This window comes from Diabrotica undecimpunctata, chromosome 1, assembly GCF_040954645.1.
Source record: "Diabrotica undecimpunctata isolate CICGRU chromosome 1, icDiaUnde3, whole genome shotgun sequence".
NCBI lineage: Eukaryota > Metazoa > Arthropoda > Insecta > Coleoptera > Chrysomelidae > Diabrotica > Diabrotica undecimpunctata.
The window spans coordinates 171,191,983-171,215,636 of NC_092803.1; the positions used below are offsets into that span (position 1 = coordinate 171,191,983).

At 33.7% G+C, this 23,654-nt stretch overlaps 1 protein-coding gene across 1 annotated transcript in view; it reads right to left on the reverse strand.

The window, feature by feature from the left end:
- LOC140441319 (uncharacterized oxidoreductase YjmC-like) overlaps positions 1 to 16,769 on the reverse strand; it is a 40,454-nt gene extending 23,685 nt beyond the window's left edge. The window contains exon 1 of the mRNA XM_072531968.1: positions 16,668 to 16,769. Within this exon, the coding sequence (XP_072388069.1) occupies positions 16,668 to 16,677 (10 nt within the window). The 5' untranslated portion in view covers positions 16,678 to 16,769. The remainder of the gene's footprint in view (positions 1 to 16,667) is intronic.
- Between the last annotated feature and the right edge of the window lie 6,885 nt (positions 16,770 to 23,654).

Here is a 23,654-nt window from a genome sequence, read left to right on the forward strand (position 1 = left end):
TAGGTTCATATCTAAGCATCTTTGAGAGAGGACATTAAAAGCAAACAATGCCTCTCTCGTTCCCAGTCCCTTGCGGAACCCAAACTGAGTATCATCCATATCATTCCATAGTCTAGTCGAGAGCAAATAAGAGATCTGTATAATTTAAATAGGATGTCTTCATCAGCTCCCTTAGAAATGTTTTTTTTGCTAAAGATTTAAGAAGATTCAATCTAGTAATATGATTGGCTTTTTAAGTTTATGATCTGTAATTTCTATATAAGTCGGCTATTATAAACTAAGCCTAGTATCTTGTGTTGACTGGTAGCTGTCACCGAAGTACCATTTAATGTAATATGAAGTACTAGAATGCTACATGTTCTTCGACTGAATTTGACTAGTTTTGATTTTTTAAGAAAAATTCATACTATCCAAGATCCCCAAGTTAGTTTATTTGTTATCTTTCTATTATATATATATAGAAATGTTTCTTCAACGTCGATATTCCCAAAAAAAATCTTTATTTCGAAAATAAGTTACAATTTTTGAGAAATTCTACAAACTACTACATTTAATGATTTAAAGTTGACTATTGAAACATAATAATTACAATAATAATAAAAATATTAATTTCTTCCTATTTATAACGTCGGATATCGGAATCTGCTGATTCTTAATAGTAAGGGAGCTTATGGCTACATTTCTCCTCCCTCCATTGGTTGGGACTTCGTCCTCGAAGTTTTGGTTACTTCGGCTATCAGCTCGTCTAGTATCTGGATCTGGGCAGGATGCAATTTTTCTCCAAATAGGATTTTGGAAATTCGTTTTCTTTTCCTAATTAGGAAGATTATTAGGAAAGCTAAAATAGTTAAAAATATTATAACAGAAGTGGTGCTCAGTCCTATGGATAATCGGGGTAGTACTTCTATGGTATCTATTGGTTGAATTTGGCCATGTGTCTCTGGGATTGTTAATTTTTCAATTTTCATCTCATGGTTTGGTATTAATTTTATTGGAACAATTTTTGGAATGGAAATATCTTGAGACGTCTTTTTATTAAATTGGATACCTTCAATCATTATTGGTACATCTGTCGTCAAGAGGCTGGTTGAATTAATTTCTATCTGCTGGATTCTCATTGGGTGAACTATTCCTAGCAATATGACTTTGCTGGTTTCTTGGAAAAAGTTCTCTGTGATTAATGTTTTTGTGCAATTATCTACATTGGGTATGTTACATTTGGATTGTACGTAGTTGGAACAAACTATGTTATCGCCTTGTCCTATACAAGTGTTGAACCATTTATTATTTGTATAGTAGCTTGCAGGTGGCAGAATCATAACATGATCTTTGTTTGGAATGGAATAGATTTTATAGGTAGTATAAGGAATTTCATGGAGTATAGGGATTTTAATTATTATGAGCATTGTATTTGAAGTTACACAAACTAAAGTTTTTGTTGATTCTATAAGTTCATAAGGGTGTTCATTACTATTGGGAATTGAATTTCTGGGATAAATTTTGAGAAGGTTCTCTTTAAGGTCTATTATTTCCTTTAAAGTGAATAATTCTATATTAGAGATATTAAGTTCAGATAAAGTAATGGTTCTTATAAGTTTCATTAGAAATTCGTTTATATTTTGGAGATTTATTATCTCATTGTGTAGAATGATATAGCTGTCAAAATCAGCTGATAATTTGTTGAGTGCAGATATGAGAATTGAATTATCAGAATTTAGTTTTTCTAAAAGTTTATCGAATCTCGTGTTAAAAGAGTTTCCATAAGATATTTGGTTATTAAATTTTTTTATGATTTCGTTTTGTTTATTTTCTAAAGAGATTATGTGTGATTTTAACAAGTCTAAGTCAGAGTCGTCTGGATTTCCAGTCACGTATTTGATGGCTGTACCTAGAAAATTAAAAAGTCCGCGTTTCTGTTTTCGCGTAATCTTGTGTAGATCGTCTTTTGTTTGTTCTTGTATGTGGGTGTATTGGGAGTACAGTAGCGAGAGAGGTGCATTTTTGAAGTGATCTTTGAAATAGCTTGTCGGACTAGCGTCAATACTGTCGGATAATTTGTCTAGTGGAATGTGAAGAAAATGTCTGTGATAGTGGGAGATTTCTCTTGATTTGCCTATCTCTTCAGCATAGTAACCATTATTCGGAATCTCCTGAATATTGAGTGGATGGACCAGGGCGAGGATTGTCCTGTGAAAAATTTGGGTCTTGAGTAGGTTTATCTACATGTTTTCGTATTCGTTTTACATATTTAAGGTGAGTGCTTGTTAAATTTTGTTTATCTGTTTTACCGATTATTTTTGTTTTGTCTTGCGTTTCTGGATGAATAGTGGAGAAAGGGGCTTGTAATTTGGACTTATGTTTTTTCTTAGAAACATATAGGGATTTTGTAAGGTCTATTTCCGGAATATCTTCGGCATTTTCGTTTTGTCTATCTAAGAGTTGTTGTCTTTTTTGTTTTTGTTTATTATATAGTTCTGCAATAAAGGGTTGGAGTTCTTCTTTATGTCTTTGATTATATGTTTCGTATATCGGAAGATCAAAGTCGAAATGTATTTCTTCTGCATAGGGTCCGTACAGAATTGAGAACGGGGAATAATCTGTGGAACTGTGGATTGATTGGTTGTAAATAAGAATGGCGTGTGTTACAATGTCATCTAACGAATCATTTGGATTTTGGGCTTGTAAGGTCCTAAGTTTTTCAATAAGAGTTGAATGAAAGCGCTCTACTGGAGAGTTTGAGGAAGAATTGTTTACTGTTGTAAAATGTATTTCGATTTTGTGGATATTTAGGAATTCTTTAATGACTGCGGAATTAAATTCGGTGCCGCTGTCGCATACAATCTTTTTTGGGTAATTGTGGTGCGAAAAGTAGTGTCTTAATTTATTTAGTATCGAAATGGAAGTTTTGTCGGTGAGCTTATAGCATTGACCGTATTTGGAAAAAGAATCTATTATTGTGAGATACAGGTTTTTATTGCAGTGGAATAGATCGATATGTAATATATCAAAAGGTTTTTGACCTAACAACGGTCCTAATTGAGGAAGTTTATAAGGGCGTCGTTCGTATTTATTTTTTAGGCAAATTTCGCATTTATTGATAAAATTAGAAATAGTTGTCTGCATTGAGGGCCAATAAAATTTTTGTTTTAAATGTTTGTAGGTTTCAATTATTCCGTTGTGATTTTCTACGTGATATTTCTTTATGCATTCTATTTGTTGGTTTTCTTCTTCTATGTCCTGAAGTAGTATATTGCAAAATATTGCTTTGACTGTGGAATTTATTTTTTCTTTAAAATAGTTACAGATAAAAGGTCTAAATTCGTGAGGGATTGTTATTGCAAATTTTTGATTTGGTCTAAGGATATTTTGGAAGGTATTTGCTATTTCTGTTTTCCAATTATTTGTCAAAGTGACAGTGTAACGGTGTTTGTTAAAAATTCTTTTGTATTTAATTTCAAAATTATTTGACTCCGGTTTAAAAATAATTTGGTTTGAGGATAAATTAATTGGTTCAGGTGAAATCTCTATTCCAGTGATAGGGTTCTCAACTGATGTATGTTGTGTGTTAGTACTGTTTTGTAAGTTGTCAAAATCGGCAAGGAAATCGTCTATGTCAAAATTGTCGGGTGGTTCAGCACATTCTGAACTCGAGCTTAGGGCATTTATTTGGACTCGGCTAAGAGCATCAGCAACTTGATTCTCTTTGCCTTTTTTATATTTAACTTCAAAATCATATTCTTCTAGTTTAAGTCTCCATCGGGCTAATCTAGAAGTGGGGTCTTTAATTTTGTAGATCCATACGAGAGGATTGTGATCTGTTTCTACAGTGAATTTTTGGTTGTATAAATACATACGGAAGTGTTTACAAGAATCTAGTATGGCTAAAAGTTCTTTTTCAATAGTGGAGTAGTTTCGTTCTGCGGAATTTAGAGTTCGGGAATAGTAGGCAATAGGGTGATTATTTTGAGATAATACTGATCCTATAGCTATATTAGAGGCGTCTGTAGTCAGTACAAAAGGCTTTTCGAAGTCTGGATATTGTAAGACTGGAGAATTAGTTAACAATTGTTTGCATTTTGCAAAACATTCTAAATAATTTGGATTTGTGGGGTCGATAGTTGCTCCTTTTCGAGTACATCTCGAAAATGGGGACGTTATTTTTGCAAAGTTGGGTATGAATCTTCGGTAGTAACCGATTAAACCAAGAAATGATTTAATTTCTTTTACTGTTTTTGGTAGAGGATATTTTTGTATAGCTTCGATTTTTGCTGGGTTAGGTTTGATTCCTTCGGTTGTCACTACGTGACCCAAGAAAGAAACTTCTTTCGTGAGAAACTCAGATTTGTCTAACTGAATTTTTAAATTATTTTTTCTGAAAGTGTCAAAAATAGTCGCAATATGAACTAAGTGTTCTTGCAGTGACTTGGAAAAAATAATGACATCGTCCATGTAGACGAAGCAAAACTTATGAATAAAGGGCCTAAGAATATTGTCCATTAACCTTTCGAATGTTGCTGGGCTATTCTTTAAACCAAAGGGCATACGTAAAAATTCAAAGTGACCATGCGGAACTGAAAAGGCTGTTTTCCGAATAGAATCCGGATGAACTTCAATCTGATGGTAACCTTGAGCTAAATCTAATGTTGTGAAATAACTGGCTTTTCCTAAGTTATCCAGTATCTCATCTATCTGAGGAAGTGGGTAGCGATCACTTTCAGTATGATCATTGAGCTTCCTATAATCAATTACTAATCTAAATTTTTTCTGACCTGAGGCATCAGCTTTTTTTGGTACTATCCAAACTGGAGCTGAGTACGGTGAAATTGACGGTCGAATTATCTTATTATCTAATAAATTATTTATTTGTTTTTTTATTTCTTCCTGCATTGCTTTGGGATGCCGAAATCCCTTTACATAAATTGGATTTTCATCCTTAGTTTTAATTTCGTGTCTAACAGCTGACGTGAAAGTTAAATTTTTATTTTCGTCGTAAAATACGTCTTTAAATTTTTTGCAAAGACTTATAATTTTATATTTTTCTTCGTTATTTAAGTGCGAAGTACGGATTTTGTTTTCGTTAAAATGCGTCGTTGGAATTTTTGCTATATTATAATTACAAAAGTTCTCAACTTCAATTCTCTTATTAAATTTCATAGGCATAGGTAAGTCGAAAGTGTCTAGAAAGCCGTTTTTTGCAACGTGAATAGAATGGGGAATTTTGATACCTTGAAAGTGTGTTTCGCGCAATAAAACTTCGCCATTATGAACGCTTACTGGAATTTTTTGGTATAATGTTTCAAATGGAATGCTAACGTGAGGATTCTCAAAGGTTAAAGTATGAGTTGCGTAGCTAATTGTGGCGTGGAATCTTTTCAGATCGTAAGTTCCAAGGAGGAGGTCAAAGAATTGACTAAAGTCGGCAATTTTTACGTCGAATGTTTGTGGAATTCCATATTCTAGGAATAGTGGCGTCTTAATATTTAAGTCGTGCTTGGAAGTAATTTTCATTGACGTTAGCGAAAAAGCTTTTCGATAAATATGATTTTTATCAAATAGTTTGAGAGCTCGCGGATTTAAAATTGAATGGGAACCGCCGGTATCGATTAAAACGCGTAGATGTGTTTTGGGTGTAATGAAGCAAGGTAACCCAGGGGAACTTTCGATATTATGTAGGTTTATACAGGGGGTGGATGATCGTCTAACGGGATGGCTTGAAAATCCTGATGATTTTCATCATGCAAATCGGGCTCTTGTTCGGATTCGTAATTTTCGAAATCGTTTTCGAAATATTGGGTATCATTTGAGTCTATGTGAAAATTGTGGCTTCTATTAGTTGTAATTGTCATGGGCTGATGGTTTCTGGTTGTGGTAGTTTGAACACCGCTCATTGGAGTAGCAAAATTTGGTTGGGGTCGAGGAGCTTTATATTTATTTAGTCTTTGTTGGTTGTTTTTCGGAACATTGTTTCGTTGGAAGGATTGATTTTGTTCGTGAGAACTGAAATTTTGTCTCTGAGGGAAATTATAGTTCTGTTGTGGAGTGAAGTTAAAATTGGGCTCTGTGTTGTGAGTTGAAGGTCTCACATGATTTGAATGCGTGGGTTGGAAGTTTGAGTATGTGGGTTGAAAATTTGTGGATCTTTGATTATTCGAAGATTGATAGGGTTTATTTTTGAGTGGGGCCTTTTTGTTTTGTTGGCTCTTAAGGAAGTTCATGTATTGTTGTTGATTTTTGTGGTTATCGTAGGCAATACACTTTTGAAGGGCTTCTTCTAGGGAATTTAATTCAAAATGCGATAAGTATTCGCAATAAGGCTCGTTGATTCCGGTACAGAAAGTTTTGAGGGCAATGTTTTTGAAGTATGGAGTTTTAAAAGTGACTGTCGCGGGATTATCGTTTAGGGTGATGTGTTGGAGTAAATCGTTCAGATTTGTAGTTATTCTCTGATGATAATTGTCGTAGGATTCACTATGTTTTTGGACGGTAGTGGATAGTTGTGTTACTAATATGTCTTCGGAACGTCTGTCTCCGTATTTAGTTAATAATGCTGGACGAATTTCTGTCCAATTGGTTTTATTAGAATAGTTTAAGAAATTTCTAGGTTCTCCTTTAATTCGAGATACGATATGGGAATTTAAGATAAATTCTTGGGACGGATTTAAATCTTGGGTGCCTAAGAAAACTATTAAATTATCTACTGCTTTGATAAAGGTGGAGAGGTTGTCTCCAGAAGAGAATTCGGGCAGAGTTGAGCAAAGGCTAGCAATATCGCTATTGGTCATCGGCATTTTGGAACGTAATTTAGATGCAGGCTTAGATTTAGAGGTTTGTAGATTTCTTTTTATTTTTAGATTTAAACTGTCGAATAGTAAACTTAAATTTTCGATACTATTTTGGGAAATATCATTCAATGTACTCATAAAATATATGCAAAAATATAAATGCAAGTATATATAAAAATTCGTTGAAGTAAAATGTTATAAATAATATAAATTCAATAAACAATAAATAATAAATTCAATGTAAATGTTTAAGAATTCAATTAAAATAATAAATGCTCATAAACAATGGTAAAGAAAGGAAAAACTTACGCAAGGATGATCGTGTTTGATTTCCAATACATTTTTCTCTTTTACCAGGTTCTTCAGGATTTCATTAAACTAATGTAGACCAGGAAACGACTATGTTTCTGTATGAAATATCCTGTTCGCAGCGCCAGAAATGTTTCTTCAACGTCGATATTCCCAAAAAAAATCTTTATTTCGAAAATAAGTTACAATTTTTGAGAAATTCTACAAACTACTACATTTAATGATTTAAAGTTGACTATTGAAACATAATAATTACAATAATAATAAAAATATTAATTTCTTCCTATTTATAACGTCGGATATCGGAATCTGCTGATTCTTAATAGTAAGGGAGCTTATGGCTACATTTCTATATATATATATATATATATATATATATATATATATATATATCAATATTCTTGCAAATGCCATTGATAGTTATTATAAATAAAGTGGAACTTAGAATTGATCGCTGGGGCACGGTTAATACAGTAGGATGTAATAGAGTGTCGAATGCGCTTTTGATATCAAAAATGATGTTGCTATTAAATCTTGCTTGTTTTTAAAGGCTGTTGTGATCTCTGTTTTTAACACTACCAAGTTGTCAGTGGTGATACGGGATGGCCTGAATCCAGATTGAGCTGAATCTAAAATTTTGTGTTTCTCTAAATATAATATTTTTTGTTTATTAGTTCTTTTAACAGCTTACACATGGTTACTTACACATGGCGTGTTACTGAAATAGGCAATAAGAATTTAGATTAGTCCATAACATTGCCCGATTCTTTATTTGCATTATAATAGATTTCCTCCATAATTATGGAAATTTTTGGGTGATCCATATTATATTATATCCAAAGATTTTTAGGGGATGTTATTAGGTCCTGCGATTAAATTCTTGCAAGTTGGAAGAACATTTAAGAGTTCCTGAAGTGTAAAATGAGTGTTTAAAGACACTAGAGTTTGGTGTGTTGACAAGAAAGTTATATAGAATGGTTTATTTGTTAGTACATACTTAATTATAGAAATATATTTTATAGAATATAGAATATAAAATATAGAAATTTGATAGAAATTTTTACGTTTGTAAGATTTAAGATGTAAGATAGCTGGAATTCCTGTATGCACAATTTTCGTCCATATTTTATTAGTTTTCTTCTAGACTTTAGTAGGGGGGTGTTATGAGTTATAGAAGAAATGTAGGTCCTCCTTAAGTATTTTTTAGTTTGGTTCACGAGATATCTCTACTTGACTCTAAGTTTTTTACAACTAGTGAGGTGTTCTTCATTTCTTGGTTGGCGATACTTATGAAGAGCAGATTTATATTATTTTACAGCAGCTGTTCAACGTTCGTTCCATAAAGATGTTAATTTTCTATTACTAGTTGTCATAATTTTTTCTCTGTACATATCGGCAGGGGAGACAATGCATGTATTGGAATTATCTATATCATTATATACGAGGGCATTTGTAAAAAAGGATATGCCGTTAAGAAATACTGCGACGTACTGGGAGAAATCTGGCAACACTGCCTTACGAATCAACTCTCCCTCTCTCTCGCCCCAACGCTAACGACTCGCTGCATAACTTAGTGCCGGTCTAGTAGCTTTCGAAGACGCCACATGCGAAATTTGTGCTTTGATAGCTTTATAAATATCAAACGGATTTTACCTATTGACATTCATCGTCAGTTAATCCAAGTTTATAAGAAGTGTATATCTGTTCATCTGTTCAACATGTTTGCAAATGGTGTAGAGAATTCAGTGAAGATAATTTTTTCTCTGTACATATCGGCAGGGAAGACAATGCATGTATTGGAATTACCTATATCATTATATTTTTTCGAGAACCAAACGTAGCATTTTGATAAACGTAGTCGAATTTCGAGTTTTATTCGAGAATCACAAAACAGTTTTTTTATTTTTTCGAAAATCTTTCGAAAGGCAAAATTAATGGATGTTATCCACTTATTCTACGCAATGGAGGTAGCTCTAGGAATAATAAAAACGATCGAAAATATCTAATAGAACAACACAATCAAAGTAAATTTAAAAGAACTAAGTGACCCCATTGAATTTGGTAATGGGATAAGACAAGGGGATTACCTGATTCCTCTATTATTCAAAGCAACCAAAGCCTCAGCAGGTTGCCTGAATGAAACAATATGAAGAAATAAAAGTTTTGGGAAAGAAATGAAATTCCGAATTTACAATACAGTCATCAGATATAAGCGGCAGAAACACTACCCGATAAAGAGAGGACAAAAAAATGTCAGAAACAGCAGATAAATAGATAAAATCTCTTAGAAAAGTCGATGGTAAGTCCAATATCGGACGGAGAAAATTAAGGACTATGTAAGAAAGAGAAGAGTAGAATGGAACGATCAGAGAAGCCGAATAAACGATGGAAGAACAATTTACTGGAAGCATGCAGACGGTCATATCTAGAAGGAGTCTAACAAAAAGAAGAAGAAATAAAAGAAGATAATAAGTATTGTAGACAACTTAATTTAAATAGGTTAAATAGTTAAGTCGTTGTATGTAGCTACGTAAAAATATGTGAATTTAATCAGTTTACATAACGCTGATTATCGTTTACTCTTATATTTCAATTTTTTTGTTATAATTTTATTACCTGTGTGTTAATTGTTTTAATATATTGTAGATTTGCACTTTGATTAAAATTTTATGGAACCAAATCATAAATCGTAATTTAGATTGCTATTTTACGAATATATTGATATACCAAATTTAAAATGTGGAACGGGCTGGGTTCCTCTGCACCGTCCAAGTGGGCCGAATAAATACTTCGGCTGGGTACATAATTATAAGGTAATTATTTCGGATTATCCTTCGATTTGGTATATTTCCATTAAGCGGTGGTTCTTTTTGTTACATGGATTTAATTAAAACTACTCTTGCTCAGTAGAAATGTATTTTGATTATCAATAGTATACCCTTAATTGTTTAATAAACAATATACTAATTACTATTTATTTGCTCATTGCTTGTGTAATGAATATTAACACTTACAGTTATTATTAAGACGTGATCGGATGGTTCTGAGCGATGTGTCTTCTCGGAGAGTTGAACGTACAAGAGAGAGAATTGTGTGCAATCTTTCGTATCGTCAAATTTTTGGTCAGTAACAAAGGGTGGTTAGGGGTAGGACGCGAGGGCGCTGTTGCCAGTTTGGATCAAATCCGAACAAAATGGTTATAGTATATTGACTGTGTCCATATAACATCAAACTACATATTATTACCGTTAAAATCATAACAACTGTTGAAAAAATTTTAATAGTAAATATCGACTGTAAAATTAAAACGAAGGTGATAGTCCAGCCGTCAGAGATTTGACCTCAAAAAATACCAACAAGCTAAATTTTGCTGAGAATGCCAATTTTGGGTCCCCAAAAGATGCAAAGAAGTTTAGCACTTACCTCGGGCTTCCCACGTAAGTGGGAAAACGGAAAAAATTGATTTACGAAGAATCTCTAAGCCGTGGTATCTTTTGATTAGAGTGTCCTATCGACAGAATCAAAATGCATTTTAAAGGTGAAGGGAAACTTTTAAAAACATTTTTTTAATTTTTTTGCAAATGAAGTCACTTTTTATAAATTTGTTTAATAAATAAACGTTGCCCGATTTTTGCCATTTGTTACGATTCTCATGGGATCAATAAAATATATTACTTCTTTCATTGATAAATCGTCGCATTGTTAAAGCCTAATCTTTAAAACATTTAACATGAAATTTTGATTTTCAGTTTTTCTCGTATCACTACAACCCGGGGTGGGTTTTGGCTGACTGCACAACTTGCTTCCATCTTGAACGGTCGCCATAATAGTTGGGTCAGTGGGTAGCCCCATTGTTCTTAGATCTGACCATATATTGTCTCTCCATCGCATTCTTGGACGTCCTAATGGCCTTCTTCCTGTGAAGGCTTCATCCAATATTAGCTTGACAAGGCGGTTATTAGGGAGTCTATGGACATGGCCAGCCCATCTTAGAGGTTGGGATTTAGTCTCTTGAACTATATCGCTCGCTCTATACATCTACTTGACCTCAGCATTTGTTCTCATTCGGTATTGGTTGCTATTAATGTCGTGATTATGCCCAAAGATTCTTCTGAGGATTTTCCTCTCAAAACATCTAAGTTTTCTTTTAGTTTCTTTGGTCAGGGTCCACATCTCACACCCATACATGAGCACCGGTCTAATCACCGTTTTATATATTCTAATTTTTGATGTTCGTGTTAGGCTTTTAGATTTAATGACATTGTGGAGGCTGTACATATATCTGTTTGCTGCCTGAATTCTTCCTTTAATCTTTTCCGCGATATCGTTATCTGCAGTGATTGTTGCTCCGAGATATTTAAAACTCTCCACTCTTTCAAAGTTATATGGGTCTATTGTAACATTTTGCCCTATTCTATCTCATATTCTATCTTTTGTCTGTTGATGCACATGTATTTGGTTTTCTCTTCGTTTACCCTTAGACCAGTTTTCTTCTCCACTACCTTCAATTTATTAAAAGTCTCCTTCACATTGCTGACTGTGTTTCCCACAATGTCAATGTCATCTGCGTATGCTAGTAGTAATTTTGGTCCATTTACTGTCAGTAATTCTGTTTTAAGTTGTGCTGCTCTTACTACTTTCTCCAGGATGATATTAAAGAGGAGAGGTGACAGAGCATCTCCTTGTTTCCGGTCACTGATTATTTCAAAAGATTCTGAGAGTTTGTTACCTATCCGTATTCTGGATCTACAGCTATTCACACATCACTTAACAAGCTGGATAAGTTTTTTTGGAACTGAGAGTTCTGCCATTGCATTCCACATCTGATCCCTTTTAATGCTGTCGTACGCTTGCCAGGAATCTATGAAGAGATTATGGATAGTTCTATTTAATTCCCATCCTTTTTCAAGCAGCTGTCTTAGAGTAAAGAGCTGATCTAGGGTCGATCTATGTTTTCTGAAGCCGGCTTGATATTCCCACATGAAATTTTCTACAAACGGTGTCAACCTACTTAATAGAATGTTCGCTAAGATTTTATAAGCCGTATTAAATAGGGAGATGCTTCTATAATTAGAGCACTTGGTTTTGTCTCCCTTTTTATAGATGATGATTATTATTTTGAGTTTTGGCAACAAATATTAGACATTAGTCAAAATATGCCTAAAAAACCTAGAATTTATACTTATACATTTCAAAGAAATTGCACGTCATAGGAAATGCCTACACTACGATATATTTTAAATGCCCCACATTCACTAGATTCACTAGAATTATAAAATATTGCAACACCTTTATAAAAACTGACTTCGTTTTTGAGAAAATATAAAAATTACAAACAAAAGCTGCACTTTTCACCTATAAAACGAATTTTTATTTTTGTCAATAAGACAAAAGATCGAATTTTTACCGTCGAGTTGGTATAAATTGTATTTAAAATTGATTTTGCGCGCATAACTGACATTCAAAATCGCGGTTCGCTTAAATCGTTGTTTCTGAGACAATGATTCCTTTTACACAAAAAGTGCCAATAAACATTTTTTTATTTAAAATTCTCTCAGCTACATTTTTTAACTGAAATATGATTTTCTACGGCTTACAGATTCTTGGTAAATTAATTTTGACGTGACAACGTCTTAAATTAGGTTGTGGCTCGGAGTCATTCATGAAAAAGTGTAACGCCCGCTCACGTCTGTTACAGTGAGTCACCGAACGAGAGAGAGGCCCGCCGGACCGGCGAATGCCTTGCGTCTCTCTCCCACTCAAACATGATCGGTCCGCTGCGCGTGCAGCACTAGAGAATTAGGCGCGTTGAATCGGTGCGTGCTTCCGTGCTTGTGTCTCTGTCTTTCTCGAGCGTTCTTGGCGTTCAAGACACATTACAGCAGAAACACTTCCTTTCATTTCATATTTCTCCTATCAACGTCCTATCCTCAACAAAATCACTCAAATAGAAATTAGTTAAGTTTAAGTTTACATGTACAATGTTTTAGTAAACAAAATATATTTCTATAGTTAAAATTTGTGCAATTCTTATTTTCATTCAATTCCTTGTTCCTATTGTGCAATTTAATAATATTCATATCAATAAATATTCTACCGAGAAAAAGACGTTGTCACGTAAAATATCTTCGCCCGTAAAACCGACTTTACAGGCAACCGATTTTTTTTCCTCTTTTGTTCCTATGAGGCCGCGTTTTAGACGTAGACGGAGGGTAGGAATGGTTAACTACTTTGTATCTTCATTGAGGCCCCAAACTTAACATTTTTAGCAAAATTCATCTTGTTGCTATGATTTTTAGAGGTTTATTGGCATTTTCGTGTCTGATGTGATGGCTAATATATGAGTTTGTAAAAATATTTTATCCTCATCTTTTTCTTTTAAAATTTACCTTGTTTACCTTGTCTTTTAAACATATACTGGATGTTATTAAATACTATTAATTTCAAGCTATATTAAAAATAATATATGGGTGAAGTTAAACAGTAACAAAAATAAATATGTGGTCCCTATATAATATTAATGTTCTGATACTGTTTTCTGTGGCATGTCCAAGTTAAATATTATGTTAGCATGACTAAGTAAAATACCGATTGTGGCTTAATCCCATATAAATGTAATTTATTACTCATAATAATAATAACGTATGGCATTTTTGCCGGGGAGACCCGTTCTGATTTTTCCGGAGCTAATTGCATCTTTTCCCCTGTTTCAGATAACTAATAATGCCCATGCACACTAGCCCAGGGCGACAGACAACTTAATGTGCATATGGTTAATATATAAATATCAAATTACACAAATCTGCAACCAAAAAGCGGTTTTAAAAATAATTTTAACTACTTATGTAATTTGATGCGCTGAAAACGAAGATGATATAGAAAATGTCTATAAATCAAGATTTTTCACAAAATACGAATGTAGAATAGCGATAAAATCTACCACGTTATCGGCTGTCCCGAAATATAGTCATTTTAAATGGTAAAAAAAATCATTATTTAATATTTTATACCTCTACTACAAATTTAAGTGCATTAGTTAGTGCTGACAATATTATCTCAAGTGAGTAGCACTTCTTTTCGTATTATTTTTGTAACAATAACAAAATAACCTTTAAATAATACCTACGTAAAGAGATAACAAAAATTCCAGTTGGGTCTTGACCAGTTTTTTGGACAGGCCACAGGACTGGCCCAACTTCTGATCAAGAAAATTATTAAAATGACTTTATACAACAATAATACTACTCACAACTCCACTAAACACAGTTACTCAGATGTCGTAAATTATTTTAAACATCCAACAAAACAACAAGCAATAGTCATTTCCAGTATTCAAGGTACAAAAATCCATGATTACGTCGTAGCTGTTAGATCACTAGTGGGTCTAATTAATGTACTTTTTGCCTCCAGAATTGCTAATAATAGGATATGCATATACCTCTCTTCAAACAACACTGTTGATGCTCTTCTACATTCTTATAAATATATCGAAAGAAATGGATGTCAAGTCGAAGTAAGAAGATTAATTTCTCCAGCCCAGAGACTTCTAATATCTAATGCATGTCCTACAATCCCGAACGAAATAATTAAACAAAAATTACAAAAACTTGCTATTCACACTGTATCCAAAATGACTTTTCTTCGAGTAGGTATGTCTGAAAGTGAGTACATTCATGTTCTGAGCTTTAGAAGGCAATCATTTATTACACCCTTGGAAAATATGTCTATTCCTGACTCTTTTACCATAACTCATGATAATACTTCCTACCGGGTATTTCTCTTCATAGACGAATTCAGTTGCTCTAAATGTAAAACCATTGGTCATCAAGAATCAGTATGCGCTTACATTTTAAACCAAACTAATTCAACTACCCTTTTAGATTCAACCTAAAATACATCATTGTTATCTAAACCTCATGAACCTAATGATACCCCTTCAACTCCCCTCTCAGATTTAACTCAAACAACATCGTCATTATCTAACCCTAATGAACCTAATGATAAAATATATCAATCTACGGAAACCTACCTGATCCAAAACATATCTAAAAATAATCCAAACACTTCGTCTTCTTCTTCCAAAACAACATCACCAGCTGTAAATAAGACTGAAAATACTACGACACAAGAAACACCAATTACCTTAAATAATGCAGTCAATTCTAAACAGATAAAAAGACATAATATATCATCTCCTGAAATTAACGAAGAAAACCCAAAAACCAACTCTTCCGTTTTTAATGCCCCTAAACATTATAAACCAAAAAATAAACTCAAAACCTCTTCCAAAACCCCCCGCGAAGATGTCAGTCACTCCCTAGAATCCATCAAAGACAAAATCGAAAATAGATCACCTCCATTTATACTAAATTTCAATGAAATATGTGATTTTATGGAAAATGTTTTAAACTCTCATAACGCTGAATTACTTTTAAAGATTACTCCAATGAACCAGAGGAACCAATTCAGATCCTTAATTTTATTTATTGTTACACACAAAATTCTAGGTTAAGAAATAGTATCACCCGACTAGAGAAAAAAATAAACCCTAACCCTTCTTCAGCTGACGAAACTGACGAATCATCACTAGTTGAGGGATAATCAAGGGATGATTTTCATTAAACACTTGTACTCCGAAGTGATATCTCATTATCCTAATTATCTCCAAATTTTCAGTGATGCCTCTAAAGCTCATGACGGACACGCTGCTGCATACTACTGTAAATACACTACTCACACTATATCCATACCTACAAACTGCTGCATCCTCACAGGCGAGACCACAGCCATTTAATTTTCTTCAAAACGCGTAGTGAGAATAAATGTATATAAACAAATATACATATATATATATATATATATATATATATATATATATATATATATATATATATATATAATTATATTTATCTCATTTATATATAAATATATAAATGAGATAAATTTATCTGGGTACCGTCGCATGTAGGAATAGCTGGAAATGGACAATCTAGCAAACACAAGTCAAATAAACTCACAATACATACCCAAATCAAGAAATTACCCATACTCCGATCTTAAAAACCTAATTAAAGACCAATGTATAAACATATGGCAAGATTACTGGAAAGATTCAGGAACCAAACTATATGCGATTTATCCCCTTGTGAAGACCATCTCGGATAATCCAGCCAATAGAAGGGACCAAGTTATAACTAACCGACTAAGAATTGGACACACTGCACTGATCCATAAATTCTTAATCAACAAAGAATCTTCTCCAACCTGCAGAAACTCTTCTCTCCCATTGACGGTGAAGCATATTCTGATTGACTGCCAATACCTCGAAGAAAGAAGAAGAAAATATGGAATCTCAGATGACATCAAAACCACTTTAACCATAAACACTGACCATGTAATAAATTATTTAAAAGATTTACGTTTATAGACATTTATTTAATGTAAATAAAATGAACTCTTGTGTACGTTACTCCGCTAATAACCCTGCGTGGTTGATGTGGATTATATGTTTTTTCAAAAAAAAAACGAATGTAGAATTAGCTTAAATCTCTCATCTAAAAGCACTGAACTACATACCTCCCGACATTTTTATGGCTCGGTTTTAATTCTTTTCTCCTTAAAATAATTTCTAGACTACTGGAAAACTAAAACACTCTACTAACGATTATGGCGCTAAACTCATATTTAATACTCCCGCAATGCCTAATCTAAAAAATAATTTTATTACCTTTATGTATTTCGCTACACTGATTTGGTTTGGATTATAAAAACTAAGATGAATCTTATAAGTCTTAAAGTAGCAACTACCATATTAACATAAATGTTCAAATCACCAAAATCTTTATCGAAATCAAATTGGACAAAAGCCAATACACAGCAACACGATTAAATATTTGTTGTTTTAAGCTACAATCATATAATTAAACTCTAGAAGAAACATTAAGAACATTCTTTTGAAATTTGTCCATGAAAGATTTAGCATGAGAAGGCTAACGATATTTATAAAGCGCTAAATAAAATTAAATTGAGTTTATAGATAATTAATTCCTTAATTAATGCTTGATTATGAAGATTATTATAATATTTGTATTAGAAATAGCCAAAAAGTGAAAACAAAATAAATCAGTTTATAGAACTGTGCAGAGATAATGGCTCGGGTATGATTACTTATTAACCTGATTACAATTAAAGCTAAAAAGATAAGTGATTACAAGATAAATGAAAACTAACTCCCGTAAACATCCGCAAAAATAAAAATTGCATTAAAAAATCGTCTAGCCTGTAAGCGAAGAACACAGATTAGACCATTTATTTGGCCTATATAGGATTTACAAACATTTCTCTAGACGAAACTCTAAACATTCTGAAAACTAAACACAGTATTTATCAAGATCACTTATCTCTCATTAAACATTGTATGTTCAACACTTATTTTATCTTCCAAAATAAATTTTACCGACCAAATGGTGCTCCAATGGGCTTCCCACTATCTCCAGTAATTGCCAATATATTCATGGAAGACTTCGAGACCCGAGCACTATTCACATCAATGCTCAAACCCACATATTTGCTACGATATGTTAACAAAACATTCGTCATTTGGTCCCATGGCAGGGATGCTTTTGTGCCTTTTTAAACCCATCTGAATGGTATACATCCTAGTATCCAGTTCACGATATAGGTGGAAACTGATTCATCCCTATCGTTTCTCGATGTTATCCTAAAGAAAAACCGATCCCAAGGTTTTCTTTACTTTGTTTATCAAAAACCCACCCATCTCAAACCTTACTTGCATGCTAACTCTAATCATCCACATTTACAGATTAATTCAATCAATAAACCCTTGTTTTCAGATCAAAACGTATTTGCGATGATGCAAATAGACTCGCTGAGCTTTCTAATTTAAGACAAGCCCTCATCCATAACGGTTGCCGCAAAAATCACATCAATAGGAGCATTTACAGACATCAATCTCCCACTCAATCTCAACCTAAAGACTCAGACCCTGATCATACGAAAGTATTCTTCCTTATATTAAAGGCGTCACTGGCAAAATCGACAAAATTCTTAAATCATGAGAAATAAAGACAATATGTACCCCCCACCCCCCAAAAAAAATTGATCTCTTGACCGATCAATCAAAGACAACATTCCCAATGAACAAGGAGTTCATGAAAATTCTTTTGCAGACTGCCCCCGATCCTATATAGACCAAACAAATCATAAAATCCAAAATAGGATTTATGAACATTCCATTTCTGTTCGCAATTCCGACTCAATTTCAGCTCTAGGTTAACACCACCTGCATACAGGTCACAAAATTGATTTTCAAAACACTAGAACCATAGCCGTCATCCGTTTGGAAATTGAAAAGAGTCAAAATTGCCTCAATAAAAGAGATGGCGGCATACGGTTACCTTTGACTTGAAGACCTCTTATAAAGAAAATATCGTTCGCTCCACCTGTCAATCAAAATCCTCAGGTCAGAAATGTTCCCACCAACCCCAGCGTCAATCCCCACGCTAACACCCACGCCAACCTTCACCCAAATCTCGTCACCATAAACGGTATAAATGACCCGTCCTCCATTCCCAGCACCAGTAATGCATTGATTAGTAATGGGGGCTCGGGAAACTCAGACCTCGGAAGAACCGAAGGAGACATCGAAGAGGATGTCGAAAGACTGCTGAGTTTAATATTAATTCCTGTAATAGTAGTTAGCTCTAGGTTTAATATATATATATATATATATATATATATATATATATATATATATATATATATATTGTTCTTAATTTAGTTTCTTCTCGTAGATAGTCAAATTACTTTTATCCAGCCATTGTCGCTTTTTTCTATTCCCCACGTATCAGGAACACTTTTCAGCAGCAGGAAGCCTCTTATATAGGTAAATGAGTTACTGAGCTGGCAGCTGAGGAGGTGTACATCACAGTAATATTGGCCTTTGCTATTCCTTGATCCACTTGGCAAACATTTTTAGCACCGCGAGGAGCGATAACTTTATGATCTTTAAGACAAAAGGGGTAACAAGTTTCATCCCCGTTGAACACTCTTTTTGGATCTTGGAAGATATTAAAATAAGTTTTTGCTTTTAAATAATTTTCGATGTTGGAAAACTAGTTTTTTATGTCCTTATTCGAAACGTGGCTGCTTGCTTCGCTTGTAGCTTCTTGATATCTCAGGGTCAAGTTTGGCTGACGCTTAAAGAAGACTTCATACTAGTATCTTCCAGGTTGGTTCTCCAAGGAGGTTTTCACTGAAGGTTGAATATTGTCCCTCCTTCTAGGAAAACCTTTCCTGTGGCAGTCAGTAATCCATTCCTCCAACACATCTTCCTCATGTTTTGTTAAGTACGTTGCAGGATCGTGGACAATTTTTTTGAAATTGTAATTTAGGAATTTCATATTTCTTTGCGACCAGTTACTTGGGCATTCCATTTCCAATGTCTGTTAGAACACTCAGGAGTTCTGTCTCGGTATATGTTTTCTGATATTGACTATCGCTTTTGACTTTTGACATTGTAAACAATCTGAAAAACAGCGGAATGTTCATTTTACAAAAAACTTATTGTTCTCCATACCTATAGGTCTTATCTCAAAAGTTTAATGACATGATGAAAAAGTCAATTATTAGTTCTGATGCCAATAACTACATCTTACCAGTAATTCCGGAGTTTTAGTCCGGAGCCAACAACTGCTTGCGATACATCCCCAAGGACTAGTAACCGACACTGTTTTAATTCTAATAACCACACAAAGAATACGCAAAAGTGAACGAAAAATTTCAATAAAATAGTATTCTTTAAAGGATACTGCACTTTTAATGGACAGTCGCTAATAAAATCAAAATCACAAACCTACTGCGTTTTTAAGAAAATTATTAAGAAACTGTCGTCAATCGCAAGTCAAATTCTGCAGCCATATGCAAATACAATACCAATACCCACATTATTAACAAACAAACTCCTCCTTTCCTTATAAAATAGCGAATATTCGAAGTGCCAACAACTTGTCCCGTGCCGACTACTAGGGCACCTTACCCTATATGGTCTAGTTTTTTTGTGCTAGGATTTTAAAAATTTTAATTTCATAAAAAAATATAAGATTGCAAAATTTTTATGCGAAATCTATTCTATCGATTTTAATGAAATTTGGTGGACTGATTTATTATATTACAAAGATTTTCCAGGCGGATTAAGAAGGTTCCAAGTGTAATCTAAGTGGTTGAAACACACTGAATAAGAAAAGGATTATTTGCTCCCATTTTTATATTTATTGCTATTTTGCAGCAAGGCTAATAAATAAAAAAAAATTAACCAGTCGTATCTTATAGAAAATTCAATTATCGCTATTTTGTTTTATCTTAGCATAGCATCTTTATTTTGGAGGAAAGACTTATCTTTGCTCCAAAATAAATCGTTTTAAAGTGATAAGCAAGGAAAAAAGAAAAAAAAGATGTTTTTAGTAATTTTAATTTTTTATTAATATTTCCCACCTATTTGAGAATGAGGATCTGCCAATTATTATTACTGAAATTATTCAGTAATAGATTTAGGAATAGATCCGCCCTGGTCTAAGTTTATTTCAGCTATTAATAGTGACAGGTAGGAATTTTTGTGTTGTATCTTTCCGACAATAAATCTGCCAAAATATTCCCAAGCTGAGTAAAGGAACTATACCATTATCCCTGTATCCCTTAATAAATCGTAAAGTAACTCTAAATAACTTCAACTTTTTGGGAACCGCTGTCGGTCACAGTAACATAATTATCATGGTAAAATAGCAATAAAACACCAGTGTCAAATTCAATTTGTAGCTTTAATTATCAGAAGTGTTACTGTAAAGAACAATAAAATAACAGTATCAAATTCATTGATTAATTATATATATATATATATATATATATATATATAATATATATATATATATATATATATATATATATATATATATATACAAGGATTTCCACAGTTTTCACTGTATTCCTTCACTCAACCGTTTTCTCCAATTTTTCCTGTTTAGCCAGTCCCCTTCCTGTAGGTTTCTTCTACTCATTGCTTCGTCCACCTCATCTCTGAAAGATCTTCGGGGTCTGCCTCTCTTTCTTCTTCCTATCGGGGTCCACTCTGTTATTCTATTTATCCACCGATATTAATTTTATTGAATATTATAATATAGATACATTTTAGACACAGTGTCAACATGCGCAGTGTGAATGACAATGTGTGTCCCATTTTAAAAAAATATAATTATAAATTGTTCTAGGACGTCGTATGACGGTTTTTTGGCGATACAATAGTGACAACCAATCTTAATATGGTTCTAAGCTACTTAGAGTGAAATATAAATGTAGGTATATTAAATTTTATTATATGTATCCAAACACTTTCGAATTTTTGCATCGTTAGCAATATCGCCAAGTGCCATCTTCATTACGGAGGTTGGCAATCGGCAATTATCACTCTTCTACTTTCGAAACAACTGTTTCTTTTTTTTTTTCGAGGGTGGAAATTTCTAAAAACCGTACCAGGTTAACCCATCCCTAGAGAAGTACATCCGAGCCCATTTTTCCCTAGAATGAGGGTCCTACAAACGGATGCCTTCCTGTTATTCTGCTACCCACTCCTACTTGTGTGCAGTTGACTGTCGTACATACCGTACTCCTAAAGAGGGATCACCGCTGTAAGGCTGACGACACTTTCGGAGCACTTTCTTCTCTATTCTAGATCTTATCTCTATCGTTAATCTGGCTGGTCTTTCTCTTCTTCTTGTTTCTTTTTAATGACTTCTTTAAGTTCCATCTTCTATCGAAGGTTGGAACTCATCATGGCTATGCGGAACCTGTTGACTGCCACTCTAAACAGTTATGCACTACTACATTCAATCCATTTCCTCAAGTTCTTAAGCCAGGATATTCTTCGTCTTCCCACATTTCCTTATTTTGGCAGATTAATTCGAATATAGATTAGATTTAATTTTCATATCATGACTGTCAATATTTTTGCTTTTTAATATTTCTACAAGCTTTTACGAACACATTCAGCACATTCAAGCCGAACAAAACATGTCTTTGACTTTTTGGGTATTACCACAAAGGTCGATTGTAGCCATTGTTTGAGGATTGTGGAAGTCTGATATATTAGATTAAAGATTTCAACCATTACATGAATAAAATCTTTATCAATTAGTTTTAATAATTCAATGATCACATCATTTGGTTCAGTAGCTTTGCGTCCACTTTTGTGTTTTTGATGGCATAGATGACTTCTTCCCGTAATATTGGTGGAATGGTATTCTCCGTAGTTTCTAATGATAGTTTTTCTTTTTCATTATTAAATAGCTTATAGATGTAATTGGTCCAGTGACACAATCTTTCCTTCATATCAGTAATAAGGATATTCGTTTTTGTGGTTTTTTCTAGAAAGCTATCATACTTTTTATCCAGATCTTTTATTTCCTTTCATATGTCGGAGGGCCACCTCTCCTCTGCCTCTCGAATGTTCTTTCTGATATTTTTCTGAATTTCTTTGTATTTCTTCAAGCCTTTTGCTTTATGTTTTCTTCGTTCTTCCATAAATTCAAGAATTATTTCTACTATCTTTCAAGGTTTTGTCTTTTACTCAAGTGGTCTGAGGGTTTCTTTTCCAACTGACACAAGAGCATGCTAAATTTTTCCCCATTTTTGGTTCAGCTAGAGTTTCTGCATTATCTTCTTTGACTTTCTTTAAGTTTTCATTTATTTTAAATTCTGTTTCCGCATATGTGTTGTCTTGTTTAAGCCGCCTTGTATCCATGATTTTCTTGGAGCTAGGGTGCTTTACATTCTTTAGTTTTACTCTTATCGATAAATCAACCGGCTTGTGATCAGGGAACATGTCCGCTCCTGGATAAGTTTTATATGATATTATACAATTTCTATATCTTCTGTTAACGATAATATAATCTAAACTAGATTAAATCTTTTATCTAATTAATTTATTAATCTTTTAATGACTGCTCGGATGTAATTGTGTACACTATTCCATCTCTCCTTACTTCTATACATTCTGTTTCTTTCCACTGTCCATCTATTACACTCCAGCATTGTGTGAGTAACAGTGTCAGAGTGTGCGCATTATATATATTTGTTTGTATCTGTCTTTCTGAACGTCTGAAGATACGCCCTAAAACACCCATATTCTGTGAGCACTTGCAGCAGGAAGTAATTCAGACGCCTGTGACCACAGTCCACCCAGTCCCTTAGGCTAGGGATCAGCATATTAGTCCACTGGGCAACATCTTCCGTGTTGTTTCACTTTTTTTACCATCTTTCCATTGATTTTTACCTTTATTTTTTTATGGCTGTTCTAAAATGCTCTCTTCTTTCATAGAGATGTATTCTTTCTACTGCAAATACATGCAGAGGAGCACAACCCGTGATAGTCCACAAGGGCGCCGTAGATACAGTACTGTAGGCACATGCTACTCGCAACAGACTCGTTCTGTCTACTCGTACCATGAGCTCCCTGTAGGTCGGTATCTCTACCTCTACTGCCCCACTCCAGAC